This window comes from Bombina bombina, chromosome 4 (assembly GCF_027579735.1).
Source record: "Bombina bombina isolate aBomBom1 chromosome 4, aBomBom1.pri, whole genome shotgun sequence".
NCBI lineage: Eukaryota > Metazoa > Chordata > Amphibia > Anura > Bombinatoridae > Bombina > Bombina bombina.
This window is the reverse complement of record NC_069502.1, coordinates 1118958259-1118975793: the sequence shown is the minus strand read 5'-3', so window position 1 is coordinate 1118975793 and position 17535 is coordinate 1118958259. Positions and strand designations below refer to the sequence as shown.

Below are 17535 nucleotides of genomic sequence, written 5' to 3'. Positions count from 1 at the left end.
ATGACGTCCCTTAAAGGAGCCGTCATTCGTCGTAGTCCGTCGGTGAAGAAGGTGGTTCCGCGTCGGCGGAAGGAAGATTCAAGACCCGGCTTGGAAGATTACTTCATCGGATGGAAGATTTCTTCAGCGCCGCTTGGAGGATTAACTTCTTCCGCTCCGGATGTCCTCTTCAGTTCCATCGGTGGCTCGGCTGAGTGAAGACGACTCAAGGTAGGATGATCTTCAGGGGATTAGTGTTAGGTTTTTGTAAGGGGGGTTTGGGTTAGATTAGGGGTATGTGGGTGGTGGGTTTTAAAGTTGGGGGGGGGTTGTATTTTTCTTTTACAGGCAAAAGAGCTGTTTTCTTTGGGGCATGCCCCCACAAATGGCCCTTTTAAGGGCTGGTAAGGTAAAAGAGCTTTGAAATTTATTTAATTTAGAATAGGGTAGGGCATTTTTTTATTTTGGGGGGGTTTGTTATTTTATTAGGGGGCTTAGATTAGGTGTAAGTAGCTTAAAATTGTTGTAATATTTGTAACATGTTTGTAACTTATTTTTTTATTTTTTGTAACTTAGCTTTTTTTATTTTTTGTACTTTAGTTAGTTTATGTAATTGTATTTAATTGTAGTTATTTGTAGGTAGTTTATTTAATTAATTTAATGATAGTGTAGTATTAGGTTTAATTGTAACTTAAGTTAGGATTTATTTTACAGGTAATTTTGTATTTCTTTTAGCTATGTAGTTATTAAATAGTTAATAACTATTTAATAACTATTCTAACTAGCTAAAATAAATACAAAGTTACCTGTAAAATAAATATAAATCCTAAGATAGCTATAATATAATTATTAATTATATTGTAGCTATCTTAGGGTTTATTTTACAGGTAAGTATTTATTTTTAAATAGGAATAATTTATTAAAGTATAGTGTAGTGTTAGGTGTAATTGTAACTTAGGTTAGGATTTATTTCACAAGTACATTTCTCTTTATTTTAGCTAGGTAAGCTATTAAATAGTTAATAACTATTTAATAGTTATTGTACATGGTTAAAATAAATCGAAAGGTACCTGTAAAATAAATATAAATCCTAAGATAGCTAGAATATAATTATTATTTATATTGTAGCTATATTAGGGTTTATTTTAAAGGTAAGTATTTAGTTTTAAATAGGATTCATTTACTTAATAAGAGTTAATTTATTTAGATTTATTTAATTAATATTTAAGTTAGGGGGGCGCTAGGGTTAGGGTTAGACTTAGGTTTAGGGGTTAATAATTTTATGACAGTGGCGGCGGCGTAGTGGGGGGCAGGATAGGGGTTAATACATTTAATATAGGTTGCGGCGGGTTCAGGGAGCGGCGGTTTAGGGGTTAATACATTTATTATAGTTGCGGTGGGCTCCGGGAGCAGCGGTTTAGGGGTTAATATGTATAGAGTAGCTTGCGGTGGGCTCCGGGAGCGGCGGTTTAGGGGGTAATAACTTTATTTAGTTGCAGCGGTGTAGGGGGGGTCAGATTAGTGGTGTTTAGACTCGGGGTACATGTTAGGGTGTTAGGTGTAGACAGCTCCCATAGAAATCAATGGGATGTCTGTCAGCAGCGAACTTGTACTTTCGCTATGGTCAGACTCCCATTGATTCCTATGGGATTCGCCGCCTCCAGGGGTGGCGGATTGAAAACCAGGTACGCTGGGCCGTAAAAGTGCCGAGCGTACCTGCTAGTTTTTTGATAGCTAGCAAAAGTAGTGAGAATGTGCCGCACATTGTGTGCGGAACATCTGGAGTGACGTAAGAATCGATCTGTGTCGGACTGAGTCCGGCAGATCGATGCTTACGTCACAAAATTCTACTTTTGCCGGTCTCGAGCCTTTGATAACTAAGGCGAATCAGCCTCGCCACAAATACGCTGCGGAATTCCAGCGTATTTGAGGTTGACGGCTTGATAACTAGGCCCCATGGAGACTCGTACTGTAATGCCGAGAGTTCTGACACCCTCCGAGCAAAATAAATAGCCACCAGAAATAAAACCTTCCAAGATAACAACTTAATATCTAAGGAATGCATAGGCTCAAACGGAGCCCCTTGAGAACTAAATTAAGACTCCATAGATGAGTAACTGGTTCGAACACAGGCCTGATCCTGACCAAGGCCTGACCAAAAGACTGTACATCTGGAACAGTCGCCAGACATTTGTGTAACAAGATAGATAAAACTGAGATTAGACCCTTTAGGAAACTCAATGATAAACCTTTCTCCAAACCTTCCTGGAGAAAGCACAAAATCCTAGAAATCCAAACTATTTGATGAGTAGCCCTTGGATTCACACCAATAAAGATATTTACGCCAAATGTTATGGCAAATCCTTCTAGTTACAGGTTTACGAGCCTGAATCATGGTCTCTATGACCGAATCAGAAAACCTGCGCTTGAATAAAATTAAGCGTTTCAATCGCCAAACAGTCAGCTTCAGAGAAACTAGATTTGGGTGAAGGAAGGGCCCCTGAATCAGAAGGTCCTTCCTCAATGGAAGTCTCCAAGGTGGTAGAGATGTCATCTTCACCAGATCTGCATACCAAATCCTGCAAGGCCAGGCCGGTGCTATGAGGATCACTGAGGCCCTTTCCCGTTTGACTCGAGCAATTACTCGAGGAAGAAGAGCGAACAGGTATGCTAGATTAAAATTCCAAGGGGCCGCCAGAGCATCTATCAGTTACGCCTGGGGGTCCCTGGATCTAGACCCGAATCTCTGGAGCTTGGCATTCTGCCGCGATACAGTGAGATCAAACTCCGGCTGACCCCACTTGAGAATCAGGCTGGAGAACACTTTCGGATGGAGTTCCCACTCCCCCGGATGAAAGGTATGCCTGCTCAGAAAATCCGCCTCCCAGTTATCCACCCCTGGGATATGGATCACCGACAGACAGCAAGAATGGGCCTCTGCCCAATGAATTATTTTGGATACCTCTGTCATCGCCAAGGAACTTCTTGTTTCTCCCTGAAAATTGATGTAGACCACTGACGTTATGTCCAACTGGAACCTGATAAACTGAACCGAGGCTAACTGGGGCCAGGCCAAAAGAGCATTGTAGATCGCTCTTAGTTCCAGAATGTTTATGGGTAAAACAGACTCTGCCTGAGTCCATATTCCCTGAGCCTTTAGAGAGCCCCAGACTGCTCCCCATCCTAGAAGGCTGGCATCTGTTGTCCCAAGCACCCAAGATGGCCTGCTAAAGCATGTTCCTTGGAAGAGATGATCCAGAGAAAACCACCATTGTAGAGAGTCCCTTGTCTCCTGCTGCTCCAGAGAAGCCGAGGGGACAAGCCCGAATAATCTCCGTTCCATTGTCTCAGCATGTTCAACTGTAGAGCTTTGAGATGGAAGCAAGCAAATGGGATGATGTCCATTGTTGCCAGCATCAGCCCGATTAACTCCATGCACTGAACCAATGATAGACGAGGAGTGGACTGAAGGGCTAGACAAGTATCAATAATCTTTGATTTCCTGACTTCTGTCAGAAAAATCTTCACAGAGAGTCTATTATGGTTCCTAGGAAAGTAACCCTTGTGTTTGGAACTAACTCTTTTCTAAATTCACCTTCCAGCCGTGGAATCTTAGGAAGGACAACACCAAGTCCGTGTGGGATCTTGCTAGCTGTAATCATGGCTCCTGAACAAGAATGTTCCAGATAAGGTGCCACTGTAATGCCTTTTGAGCAAAGTACCGCCAACAGAGATCCAAGAACCTTTGTGAAGATTCTGGGGGCTGTGGGAAGACCAAAAGGAAAAGCCACAAACTGGAAGTGTTTGTCCAGAAAGGCAAATCTTAAGAACGTGTGATGATCCCTGTGAAAGGGAAATTGTAGATATGCGTCCTTTAAATCCACTGTTGTCAAAAATTGACCCTCTTGGATCAATGGAACGAATAGTTTCCATCTTGAAGGACGGTACCCTGAGAAACTTGTTTAGACTCTTGAGGTCTAGAATTAGTCTGAAGGTTCCCTCTTTTTTGGGAACCACAAATAGATTGGAATAAAAAGCCCAGTCCCTGTTCCAAAATTGGAACAGGAACAATCATTCCCAGGGCAGATAGGTCTCCTACACAGTTGAAGAACGCCTCTCTCTTTGTCTGGTCTGCAGATAATACAAAAATAGAAATCTGCCTCTGGGAGGAAAAACCTTGAACTCCAGCTTGTATGCCTGAGACACAATTTCTGTTGCCCAGGGATCCTGGACATCCCAAACCTAGGCTTGAACGAAGAAGGAAAGTCTGCCCCCTACCAGATCCAGTCCCGGATCGGGGGCATGCCCTCCAAGCTGTCTTGGAATCACTAGCCGGCTTCTTGGAGTGCTTTCCCTTTGTTCCAAGACTGGCTGGGTCTCCATGTAGGTTTAGACTGTTCCTGCCTAGAAGAGGAAGAATTTCCCTTGAAATTTTGAAAGGAACGAAAATTGCTTTGTCGTCCTTTTTGTTTATTTCTCTTGTCTTGCGGGAGAAGAGGACCCCTACCCCCCGTGATATCAGAAATAATCTGACAAGACTCCTTGAAAGAGTCCGCTATGGATAAACTCCAAATATAGGAAAAGGAGAACAGAGGATATATATCCATTCTCTCCCATTCCCTAACAATGATCTTGGAAACTCGATCGAAGTCATAAGATTAACAACAACCATGGTGTTGTTGTTGTCCTGAGTAGCTAAAACCTCCTTAAGCAACAGACAGGTGTGTTTTTTTGGGGGTTTTTTTGTTTTGTTTTTAGCACTGCATGCGGCAGAGACTCAAAAAATTGATAAAAACTCATGGTTGTTCCTCTCCACGGAAATCTTTAGTAAAAGGCGAAAGATTTATGCAATCTGAAGAGAAACCAGAGTATCAGTAGAAGGAATTATACTGTCAGAAACTGAGATTTTATCCTCAGATGCTACTGAGGTATCCCCCTCCTTAGGCTTGGGAGGGGACTCTAAGATAGCAACGACCGTGATAGAAACCTTGCTCACTGAATGAAAAAAATTTCTCTTCCGCTCTCCCTGCAGCATGGGAAAAACCGACAACGTATGCAAGATAACTCCAGGAAGAGTCGTGGAGGAAGCGCAGGACACTGGTTCACACGTGAGGAGAAAGCTACAGAATATTTTGAACATTGTCATAACGCATCTTGAACAGCATCTAAGACAATGTTGGCTCAGAAAAAAAGGTTTACCTCTGAACTGGAAAACAGTATAAAGTATATCTTTTTCACATCTTAATCTAATATAAATTAAGTAACCTAACTGGAGATACTGTGCCTTTAAATGTTAAAAGCACTGTATCTAAATCTGCTTTACATCTACCCTACACATTAGATATTTTAATTAGAATGTTGAAGGGCCTGGACAAACTGGATTCACACATTGATCCACAATATATTGTGTGTTACTGTGTCTTTAAAAACGTTTTAAAATAAACTGCATTATTTTAACGAAAAAAGAATTCTGTACCGAGTAATACAGACAAGCTTAAGATCTGCTGTGGAGTCTACTTGCTACCATCTGGTAATTAACACCCTTAATATTTGAAATAAATATCTTTTAAAAAAACTAATGTGAAGCCTCTCTGCTGCGTGACATAACGCAGCAGAGAAGACCCACCATCGCTCCCCGATGCATGAAAAAGGCGTGCAAACACTGTCGCGCCCTAGCTCCGCCTATCGTGGGCGTATTCCTGTAAACCTCCGGGCGGCTAAAACTCAGTAAAGATAGAGCCGTATGGAGTAGACAAATGTGTGCGTCATATACTCTGAGCCTGCTTTCCCGCTCTTCAGCTAGATAATAGCGGTTCTAAGGGCTAAACCTCCCGGTCGGCTAAAAAAAAAAATATATAAAGCCGTAGGGAGTGGGCAAATGCGTGCATCATATACTCTGAGCCTGCTCTTCCCAGAGCTGTAGGGAGTAGGAAAATGCCTACATACCTCTAAAGCCAGATCATGACTAAAAATGTAAAAGTCGTTAGGAGCAGGTTAGAAAAACAAGTCGTTGATAAGGTTTACCTCCTAGGCGGCTGAACAATTACAATAAGCCGTTGGGAGTTGCTGCTATAACACAAAATTAAATATAAGAGCCACTTCTCCACGTCCCCAGTGTCTGCATTAACTGCCATATAACTTATCCCTTTAATAAATTTGTTGGGTTATGTCATCTTGTGTCCTCCCCTTCACATTGGCCTGTGGAAAAAAAAAGTACTGAGCATATTCTCCCTCAGACTTTTACAAACAGGGCAGCATAAGTATGGGAGGCGCAGTGAGAATTATGTCCCACAAGTTCCCATTGCTCTAAAGCCACCAAAGCTCTACTGTAGAGACTGATATGGACTACGGCTACACCCTAGAACAAAGCAGCACACTCTGGGAAAAAAGAAAGAAAGGAAAGAAAGGAAAGAAAGGAAAGAAAGGAAGGAAAAGAAAGGAAAGGAAGGAAAAGAAAGAAAGGAAGGAAAAGAAAGAAAGGAAAAGAAAGGAAAGAAAGAAAAGAAAGGAAAAGAAAGGAAAAGAAAGGAAAAGAAAGGAAAAGAAAGGAAAAGAAAGGAAAAGAAAAGAAAAGAAAAGAAAGGAAAAGAAAGGAAAAGAAAGGAAAAGAAAGGAAAAGAAAGGAAAAGAAAGGAAAAGAAAGGAAAGGAAAGGAAAGGAAAGGAAAGGAAAGGAAAGGAAAAGAAAGGAAAAGAAAGGAAAAGAAAGGAAAAGAAAGGAAAAGAAAGGAAAAGAAAGGAAAAGAAAGGAAAAGAAAAGAAAGGAAAAGAAAAGAAAAGAAAAGAAAAGAAAAGAAAAGAAAAGAAAAGAAAAGAAAAGAAAAGAAAAGAAAAAAAGAAAGAAAGAAAGAAAGAAAGAAAGAAAGAAAGAAAGAAAGAAAGAAAGAAAGAAAGAAAGAAAGAAAGAAAGAAAGAAAGAAAGAAAGAAAAAGAAAAGAAAGGGGTGGGACCGCTGTACTGCAAAAAATGTCCTGTGTACATGGGCTTTAGGACTAGTTCTATTATAAAATAGTAAATTAAAAACAGTTATTGCCACAGTAGGATAATATAATTTGAATGTTTATATAGGAATTAAAAGAAAAGCCACAAAAGGAAACTGACCGGATAATGATGTGTAATCATTTGATTTAGCAGCGTGGAAACAGAATAGAATGATCCAGTCATGACACCTGGAGTGGGGGGAAGAAAAAAGAAGATTATGAAAAGATAGCCAGGATAAGCAATCAAACAGACTCATCATAAGCTTGTAACAGTTAGCTAGGGTCAACATCATTAATACAAATAAAAATATGTCAAGCTAATAGATTTTTGATGCTGGACCAACCTGTTCAGTCTTGAGCTTGTACAATTGAATTGTTAAAAATCTCTGTGTGGTTTCTGGAAAAAAACATTAAAATGACCTGATAATTGATTAAAGGGATGTCAAACCCCAATTTTTTCTTTGATAATTCAGATAGAGAATGTGATTTTAAACAACTTTCTTACAGGCGCCATTAACCTGTAAGAAGAATGCAGGGGAGTAAAGATCCTTTCCGTTAGATTTTGTTACCCATCAAAATGTGCATGAGCTAACTATGTCAGCGCATTCAAAAGCTGATTTACGATCATCTGTGGAATGTGCTGACATGCTTAGTTAAAGGGACATAATACTCATATGCTAAATCACTTGAAACTGATGCAGCATAACTGTAAAAAGCTGACATAAAAATGTCACCTGAGAATCTCTATGTAAAAAAGGAAGATATTTTACCTCACATTTTCCTTAGCTCACCAGAGTAAGCCCTGTGTAAAAAAAAATTATACTTCAGCTGCAAGAAAAAAAAAAAAGGAAGAAATGAACAGCAGCCAATCAGCATCAGCAGTACTGAGGTCATGAACTCTTTTACTGTGATCTCATGAGATTTCATAGTAAACTTCCTTTAACTAAATAGGGAAATAATATGAGTGTGCACGAAGCTCACTCCCTTGCCTGTCCTGGGACAGACATAAAGATTTGCTGCTTAAAGTCCTTTGCAATGGGGTGTGAATACTTAGGACATTTTGAGGTAAAATATATTTCTTTTTTACATAGAGATGTTCAGGTGATATTTTCTATTCAACTTTTTACAGCTATGCTGTATCACTTTCAAGTGTTTCAACATTTGGGTAACATGGCTCTTTAATGCCGATTTCTGGAGCACTGTATATCAGCAGTTTTGCAAGAGCACTAGATGGCAGCACTATTTCATGTAGTGCTCTAGATGTCGACCTAGGTATCTCTTCAACACAGATTTTGTTATTTCATATCCTTTTAAATAATTCTATAACTAGCTTATAGGGATGTTCTGGCCAAAACAAATGCATATACCTGTAGATGAATTGCATCAAACATACTTACTATGTTACAAAATTAATGAAAGTAAAAAGGCACTCACCGGGGGTCTTAAATGTTGAAAATTCTTTTTCTATTTATTAAACTGACGTTTCTGGTTTTATCCCGTCCTCAAACCAACAACATATATCACACAGAGAAAGTTCAGCACTCACAACCTCAAGCCCAGGTACCTCGTCAAGGTCCCTTCCAAAACCTGGGTCCCTAAAACAGCCACACAATGGTAGAAGAAAGGGTTATCTCCCAGCGCTAGACGTTATTTAATTCCTGTTGCTCCTAAAGACCAAGGGTCCCTAGCTTACCCAAACGTGTGAAAATAGAAATGAAAATGTGCTAAAGGAGCGTCTAAAGTGTGGTAAGGCAAAGAAATTGATAACCTATTTCAATATATTGAAACATATTAAAAACATTTAATTGGTGACACAATGTATACAAAAAAAAAAATCATGGATCCATGCTGTACATAGAAAAAAAATCTTAAAATTTGTACGAAGAATATACAATAATAAATATGAAATAAAAAATATACAGTAAAATATATATATATATATTTTTTACTGTATATTTATTATTGCATATTTTTTATTGTATATTCTTCGTATAAATTTTAAGATTTTTTCTATGTACAGCATGGATCCATGATTTTTTTGTATACATTGTGTCACCAATTAAATGTTTTTAATATGTTTTAATATATTGAAATAGGTTATCAATTTCTTTGCCTTACCACACTTTAGGCGCTCCTTTAAAACAGCCACACAATGCCAACTCTCATCCAACAAACTGGGAACAAGGGAAGGGTGCACAGGCTTATGTAATCACCCCAGACATATACAAAACACGGAAGGGGTGATTACATAATCCCATGACCCTGCAACATGCTCAGCCCTGGGTGCTCACTGGCACTCACAGGAAGCTGTGCTGTCTCCAGTGTCACAGGCAGTTAACCCTAAACAGGCCTGGGTTCAAGGCCCATAGGGAAAATTACAAAACAAATTAATACAACACGTAGAAAAAGTCCAGCACTCACAAGCTCTCAGCTAAGATTAAAAGCAAAAATGGAAGGGTTAGTTAACGCATTTGGCCAAATGGGACAAGCCCAAGTACCACGTCAAGGTCCCTTCCAAAACCTGGGTTCCGATAACAGCCACCCAATGCAAGCTCTCAATCCAACAAACTGCTATTGCTGCTATTACTTTATGTCAGGTACTAAAGTACTGCTGCTATTACTTTATGTCAGGTACTACAGTATCACTGCTATTACTTTATGTCAGGTACTACAGTATTGCTGCTATTACATTATGTCAGGTATTGTTGCTATTACATTATGTCAGGTACTACAGTATTACTGCTATTACATTATGTCAGGTACTACAGTACTGCTGCCATTACATTATGTCAGGTACTACAGTATTACTGATATTACATTATATCAGCTACTACAGTATTGCTGCTATTACTTTATGTCAGGTACTACAGTATCACTGCTATTACTTTATGTCAGGTACTACAGTATTGCTGCTATTACATTATGTCAGGTATTGTTGCTATTACATTATGTCAGGTACTACAGTATTACTGCCATTACATTATGTCAGGTACTACAGTATTACATTATGTCAGGTACTACAGTATTACTGCTATTACATTATGTCAGGTACTACAGTATTACATTATGTCAGGTACTACAGTATTACTGCTATTACTTTATGCCAGGTACTACAGTACTGCTGCTATTACATTATGTCAGGTACTACAGTACTGCTGCTATTACATTATATCAGCTACTACAGTATTACTGCTATTACTTTATGTCAGGTACTACAGTATTACTGCCATTACTTTATGTCAGGTACTACAGTACTACTGCCATTACTTTATGTCAGGTACTACAGTACTGCTGCTATTACATTATATCAGCTACTACAGTACTGCTGCTATTACATTATATCAGCTACTACAGTATTACTGCTATTACTTTATGTCAGGTACTACAGTACTGCTGCTATTACATTATATGAGGTACTACAGTATTACTGCCATTACTTTATGTCGGGTACTACAGTATTACTGCTATTACTTTATGTCAGGTACTACAGTATTACTGCTATTACGTTATGTCAGGTACTACAGTATTACTGCTATTACTTTATGTCAGGTACTACAGTACTGCTGCTATTACATTATATGAGGTACTACAGTATTACTTAATGTCAGGTACTACAGTACTGCTGCTATTACTTTATGTCAGGTACTACAGTTCAACAAAGAAAAAAACAGAACTAAGCAAATTTGATAATAGAAATGTTTAGAATACAATGTCCCTTTAATGTGTTCCAAATGATCCATTTAAAATTACTGGGGTGTATTAAATATTTTACAAATGGTTCTTTTTTTTTTTTTTTAAATAGCTGATGTTGCCTGTTGAAACTACAGCCTATACTGAAAATTTAAATACTGCTATTACGTTATGTCAGGTACTACAGTATTACATTATGTCAGGTACTACAGTACTGCTGCTATTATATTATGTCAGGTACTACAGTATTACTGCTATTACGTTATGTCAGGTACTAAAGTATTACTGCTATTACTTTATGTCAGGTACTACAGTATTACTGCCATTACTTTATGCCGGGTACTACAGTATTGCTGCTATTACTTTATGTCAGGTACTACAGTATTACTGCTATTACATTATGTCAGGTACTACAGTATTACTGCCATTACATTATGTCAGGTACTACAGTATTACATTATGTCAGGTACTACAGTATTACTATTACATTATGTCAGGTACTACAGTACTGCTGCTATTACATTATGTCAGGTACTACAGTATTACTGCTATTACATTATGTCAGGTACTACAGTATTACTGCTATTACTTTATGTCAGGTACTACAGTATTACTGCTATTATGTTATGTCAGGTACTACAGTATTACTGCTATTACGTTATGTCAGGTACTACAGTATTACTGCTATTACATTATGTCAGGTACTGCAGTACTGCTGCTATTACATTATGTCAGGTACTACAGTATTACTGCTATTACATTATGTCAGTTACTACAGTATTACTGCTAATAAATTATGTCAGCTACTACAGTATTGCTATTACTTTATGTCAGGTACTACAGTACTGCTGCTATTACATTATATGAGGTACTACAGTATTACTGCTATTACTTTATGTCAGGTACTACAGTACTGCTGCTATTACTTTATGTCAGGTACTACAGTTCAACAAAGAAAAAAACAGAACTAAGCAAATTTGATAATAGAAAAGTTTAGAATACAATGTCCCTTTAATGTGTTCCAAATGATCCATTTAAAATTACTGGGGTGTATTAAATATTTTACAAATGGTTCTTTTTTTTTTTTTTTTTTTTTTTTAAATAGCTGATGTTGCCTGTTGAAACTACAGCCTATACTGAAAATTTAAATACTGCAGTAACAGGTACAGAAAAAGTACACCAGCAGAAAATATCACTTAAAGGGACAGTCAAGTCCAAAAAAATATTTCATGATTTAAATAGGGCATGTCATTTTAAACAACTTCCAAATTTACTTTTATCACCAATTTTGCTTTGTTCTCTTGGTATTCTTAGTTGAAAGCTAAACCTAGGAGGTTCATATGCTAATTTCTTAGACCTTGAAGACTGCCTCTAATCTGAATGCATTTTGACCACTAGAGGGCATTAGTTCATGAGTTTCGTATAGATAACATTGAGCACATGCACGTGAAGTGACCTAGGAGTGAGCACTGATTGGCAAAAATGCAAGTCTGTCAAAAGAACTGAAATAAGGGGGCAGTCAGCAGAAGTTTAGATACAAGATAATTACAGAGCTAAAAAGTGTATTATTATAACTGTGTTGGTTATGTAAAACTGGGGAATGGGTAATAAAGGGATTTTATCTTTCTTTTTAAACAACAAAAATTCTGGTGTTGATTGTCTCTTAGTGAACTCCCTTTAATGAGGAACACAGTTTAAAAGGTAAAAATTACATTTAAAAACCATCCCTGGGGGGGGGCGGAGCCGGCCGGGAATGAACATGGCCGCATTCTTTTAGAGCTCCGGTACAGCCTAAGCCAGGGACATTATAACGGGGGTGTTATTCCCTAAATCCAACTTCGTAAAGTATGGCTTAACGCCACAGAACAAAGGGGACATGAAATGACAGCGTAATTATCTCACTGCACCACTCCAGACGCGTACAACCCGGGACAGATCCCCGGCCTAATTTCTACACAACCTGTGGCGCAGCTGAGAAACGGCACCCGACGGAGTAAAAGACCACTCTAGGATTTTGAGACCCTCACCAACCTAGAGAGAGCTGCGTGAGTACCCCACAGGGGAGAGACTTTGTTGCACATCAAAACCCCTCGTGCTAACTCTTTAAAATCGATTAACTGCCCATAACTTCAAAGCTAGTTTCCCGGGGACCCACGTGGCTACCCCCGGGCGATATAACATAACCCCACAGACTTTGCTCTAAAGCTCGCCACACTTACTGTGAACGACCCCCCTACGAGGGATCGAGGAAAGCACTGCCATTATCACCAGTTTATTTTAGTGTTGGCCGGGAGCGCACAACAGACCCTTAAAGTTTTGAACATAAAAGCTTGAATCACAGCCATGGCGGCTAGAAGCAAAACAAAAGGTGACAAAGCTACAAAACCCCTCACAGCACAGGGCAACAAATTCAATGCTTTCTTTAAAACCTTGGAAGGCTCCCTTCCCTGCATAGACGACCCATCTATAGCCGACATACAGGACAGGCCGGAGGAGACTCCGTTGGGGCCAGAAAACCAGTCAACCTTAGTTACAAAGGCAGATCTCAGCTCGTTACCTACAAAAGACGACCTTTCTAACTTTATCAACCAAGTTAACAACACTATCAAAGAAGGGTTAGCCAGTGTAAAACGGGAGGTTAATGCCCTAGGTCACAGAGTCATGCAGCTGGAAGAACAATACGAAGAAACTTCCAAAAGATCTGATAACATGGCGATGGCACTTGAACAGCAGAGCTCCACTATCTTACAACTGCAGGCCCAAGTTGAAGACCTAGACAACAGGGGTAGGCGACAGAACTTACGGATTAGAGGAGTCCCTGAACAAATCCTGCCCCCTCAAATACCATCCTATTTGCAGAACTTATTCAAATACCTGCTGGAACTAAGGGCCGAAGAAAGCATCCCAATTGATAGGGCCCACAGGGCTCTCAGAGCCAGACCGCCTTCCTCAGCCCCACCTAGAGACATTATACTATGTTGTCACAGATTTTCTGACAAATAAAGAATCCTACAAGCTGCTAGGAAGAAATCCCCTATCCGGTTTGGCGAAGACCCGATCCAAGTTTATACAGATCTAAGTGCGTTAACTCTAGCCAAACGTAAAGAAGCGAGATATCTGACCTTACACCTGCAAGATCTCGACATTCAGTACAAATGGGGATTCCCATTTGCCATCAAAGTCAGTAAAGGGGACAAAATCTACACCTATAAGGATGCTGAAGATTTGGAAGAATTTTGCCGCCAACTAGACATCCCACAACCTTCCTTACCATCACTAAAAGACAAGGAAAGTGCCACCAAATCACAGCCTAACCTACCTCCAAGAACACAAAGACCAGAGTGGACAACAGTCCCGAAAAAGAAAAGAAACACTAATGCTGTCCAGCAGAATCCAGCTGGGGTTGCCTCTGAACCACCATGAAAAGCCCCTAGCTGTGAGAGCAAGGACCCGCTCTAATTCTAGTACCAGGACTGTGGTAACATTGAATTGACATTATAATCATAAGGTTTTTAGTACTACATACATAGAGTCCTGTCACTCCAAGAGCCATGTACCGCCATAGGCATAGCTCTATTGGACATACCAGTTCCCCCTCCCCCTTGTTTCAAACACTATATTGCAAACCCTGTCCCTTGACTAGGCCAGCCTAGTATTTAATTGCTAGTTTACCCCCCCCACCTACTTAGGGAGTAATTGTTTTATTGCCTCCTGAGTAATTGAGTTGAAATCCCCAACTCAAGATTGATTGTCATGCAATATGTTGAAAATGTTATGTTCCTGTTAAGTTTGTTTCTCACTCTAAATTTTTCTTCCTCCCCATGTCTCTTCTCCTCCCCCAGCTCAGCCTCCACCGTGGGCGCCAGTCGACTCCACCTAATTGCAGTCTCATTGCTAGGCGATTTCATCTCTCTCCCAACTATCATTTACAGGTGTGCCACACTTTCCCATGACAGTTCACTTCAGGTAAGACCACAACTCCATCTACACTTACATCACACTCAGGACTCACTATGACTGACAAGACATTATTTATCTTATCACAGAATGTTAAAGGCCTCAACTCGCCTACTAAACGATCCATAGCTCTGAGAAGCTTCTCAAGGCAGTCTGATTCTATAGTATTTGTCCAAGAGACCCACTTCCTAAAGGGCGCAGAGCCCAGATTTACCTCAAAACAGCACCCCCTATGTTACCTTAACTCCCTACACACTAAAAAGAAAAATGGCGTGGGTATATTAATACACAAAAATCTACAGTTTACCCTGGCAAAACAAATAACGGATGAGGAGGGTAGGATCCTAATCCTGGTAGGCTCCCTCTTTAACAACCCAGTGACCCTGGTGAATGTTTATGCCCCCAACTCTAACAAATCCACATTTTTCCACCGCTTACTAAAACTAGTGACGGAGAACAAGAAGGGCACTTTAATACTGGGAGAGGACATAAATACAGCTCTAGACCCAAGACTAGATAATTCAACCAGCAAGGGATTGACAAGGAACAGACCCCCCAATGCCATATATAACTGCCTCTCCCTGTTGGGCCTCATAGATATTTGGAGAGTACAGCACCCGACGCAAAAAAACTACACCTTCTATTCCCATCCCTGGTCGGCTTACTCAAGGATAGATTACATATTAATTGACAGGAATCACCTATCTTTGGTCAAAGACTCGTCCATTCAAGCCACTCCATGGTCAGACCACTCCCGAGTGGAGATCGAATTGTTGTGGCCTAACCACCCAGTTACACAGTTTGTTTGGAGATTAGATGACTCCCTTCCTCACACCCCCCCATTAAGAAATCCCTAGAGAAATCTCTAATAGAATATTTTCGTTTCAATGACTCTCCAGAAACAAGTATCAATACACTTTGGACTGCCCACAAAGCAGTAATTAGGGGAGAGTGTATCAAACACTCCACTTTTAGGAAGAGGACCTATAACAAAGAGGTGGAGTCCTTGACAGCTCAACTAGCAGCCCTAGAACTCCGACATAAAAACACCCCGTCGGACACAACCCTTTATAACCAAATAGCTGCAGTCAGACAGGACCTCAATAAAATATTATTGAAAGAAGCCCAGAGAAGGGCCCTCAACATCAGAAAATTGTACGCATACGAGGGTAACAGAGCAGGCCCCTTGTTAGCTAAACTTCTGAGAGCCCAAACGAATAAAAGCCAGATACAAAAACTGACCTCTGCTAATGACCACTACATATATGATAACAAGCAGATTGCGAACTGCCTCAGCCAATTTTACGCCAAATTATACAACCTCGAAGCCCCCGCCACCTCTGACCACTTAGAGCACATGCAGTCTTACATTGACTCAGCCAATATAGCTAGATTAGACACTCTACAGAGGGACGCGATGGAAGAGCCAATATCCATAGGGGAAGTGACCAAAGCGATACGTAATTTACCTAAGGGAAAAGCACCTGGCCCTGATGGCTTCTCAAACACTTACTACAAATCCTTTGTTCACATACTAGCCCCACTTCTCACTAAACTGTTCAACACCCTGGACGAGAATTGCACATTACCAACAGAAATGTTAAGAGCACACATAGCGGTCATACCCAAACCTGATAAGGACCCTACTAACCCCGGTAGTTATAGACCCATATCCCTCCTCAATACAGACATTAAGATCCTGGGCAAGATTTTAGCGAACCGAATTAATAAATTCCTACACACCTTAATTCATACAGACCAGGTGGGCTTTGTTCCAGGGAGAGAGGCCAGGGACAACACCATTAGAGCACTCACTCTTGCATGCCTAGCCAAACAACAAAATATCCCCTCGGTCATGATTGCGACGGATGCAGAAAAAGCATTAGATCGCATAAACTGGAACTTCCTAAGGAAAACTCTAATAGCACAAGGTTTTGGCCCCAAAATGATAACCTGAATCTTTAGCTTATATTCCTCCCCCACAGCGCAGGTCAGGGCAAATGGGATGCTATCTGACTCCTTTAGTATACAAAATGGCACCAGACAGGGCTGCCCACTGTCGCCCATCTTGTTTATCCTTTCCATGGAAGTCCTAGCCACCTTTATCCGACAAGATACAGATATCGACGGAATCCAAATTGGCCCACACAACTTCAAAATAGCTCTATATGCCGATGATGTGCTATTCACATTATCAAACCCCCTTTCCTCGATCCCAAAATTATTTACACAACTCAACACTTTTGGCAAATACTCCGACTTCTTGGTCAACAAACAAAAATCAGAAATTCTAAATATTTCCCTCACACAAGAGGATTTAGGGGCGGTGGCAGAAATTTGCCCTTTGACACTACAACACAAATCACTCAAATACTTAGGCATCCAGCTGTCCCCCAACATTCCCCAACTCTTCAACGAAAACTTCCTGGCCCTCTCCCGACGAATCCAGCAAGACCTTCAGACCTGGTCGGCTAAGCCCCTCACATGGTGGGGACGCACACAAAGCATCAAAATGACAATCTTGCCCAGGATCCTGTATCTATTTCAAGCTCTTCCAATACCCGTTCCTAAATGGTACACCTCCCGTCTACAAAAACACATTAACTCATTTATATGGGGTAGAATCAAACCCAGAGTCCAAAGGGATACTATGTATAGATCTTATGCAAACGGAGGCCTTGGCTTGCCGTGTATAGCTGACTATTTAGATGCAATTACGCTGCAAAGAATACTTGATTGGCATAGATCTAAAGACTCCAAGGCCTGGGTGGCTATTGACTCCCACATTCTTACAGTGCCCGATGTGGGTGCCCTCTGCTGGGTCCCCAAAGACATTAGGCCACCCCAATGTACCACCATAACACCTTTCCGTGGGATTTTCGAGTCCTGGGACTTGATACTACAACGTAGGAAACACATATCAGGTACCC

General features: G+C 40.3%; 1 protein-coding gene and 1 non-coding gene across 2 annotated transcripts in view; both read right to left on the bottom strand.

Annotated features, from left to right (window-relative positions):
* Positions 1-17535, bottom strand: part of FLVCR1 (FLVCR heme transporter 1) — a 230203-nt gene that overhangs the window by 168377 nt on the left and 44291 nt on the right. The window contains exon 4 of the mRNA XM_053712463.1: positions 7080-7147. Within this exon, the coding sequence (XP_053568438.1) occupies positions 7080-7147 (68 nt within the window). The remainder of the gene's footprint in view (positions 1-7079; positions 7148-17535) is intronic.
* On the bottom strand, positions 4737-4851 carry LOC128658533 (U5 spliceosomal RNA). Its single transcript, XR_008402214.1, has one exon. It is a non-coding gene; the product is annotated as a U5 spliceosomal RNA (small nuclear RNA).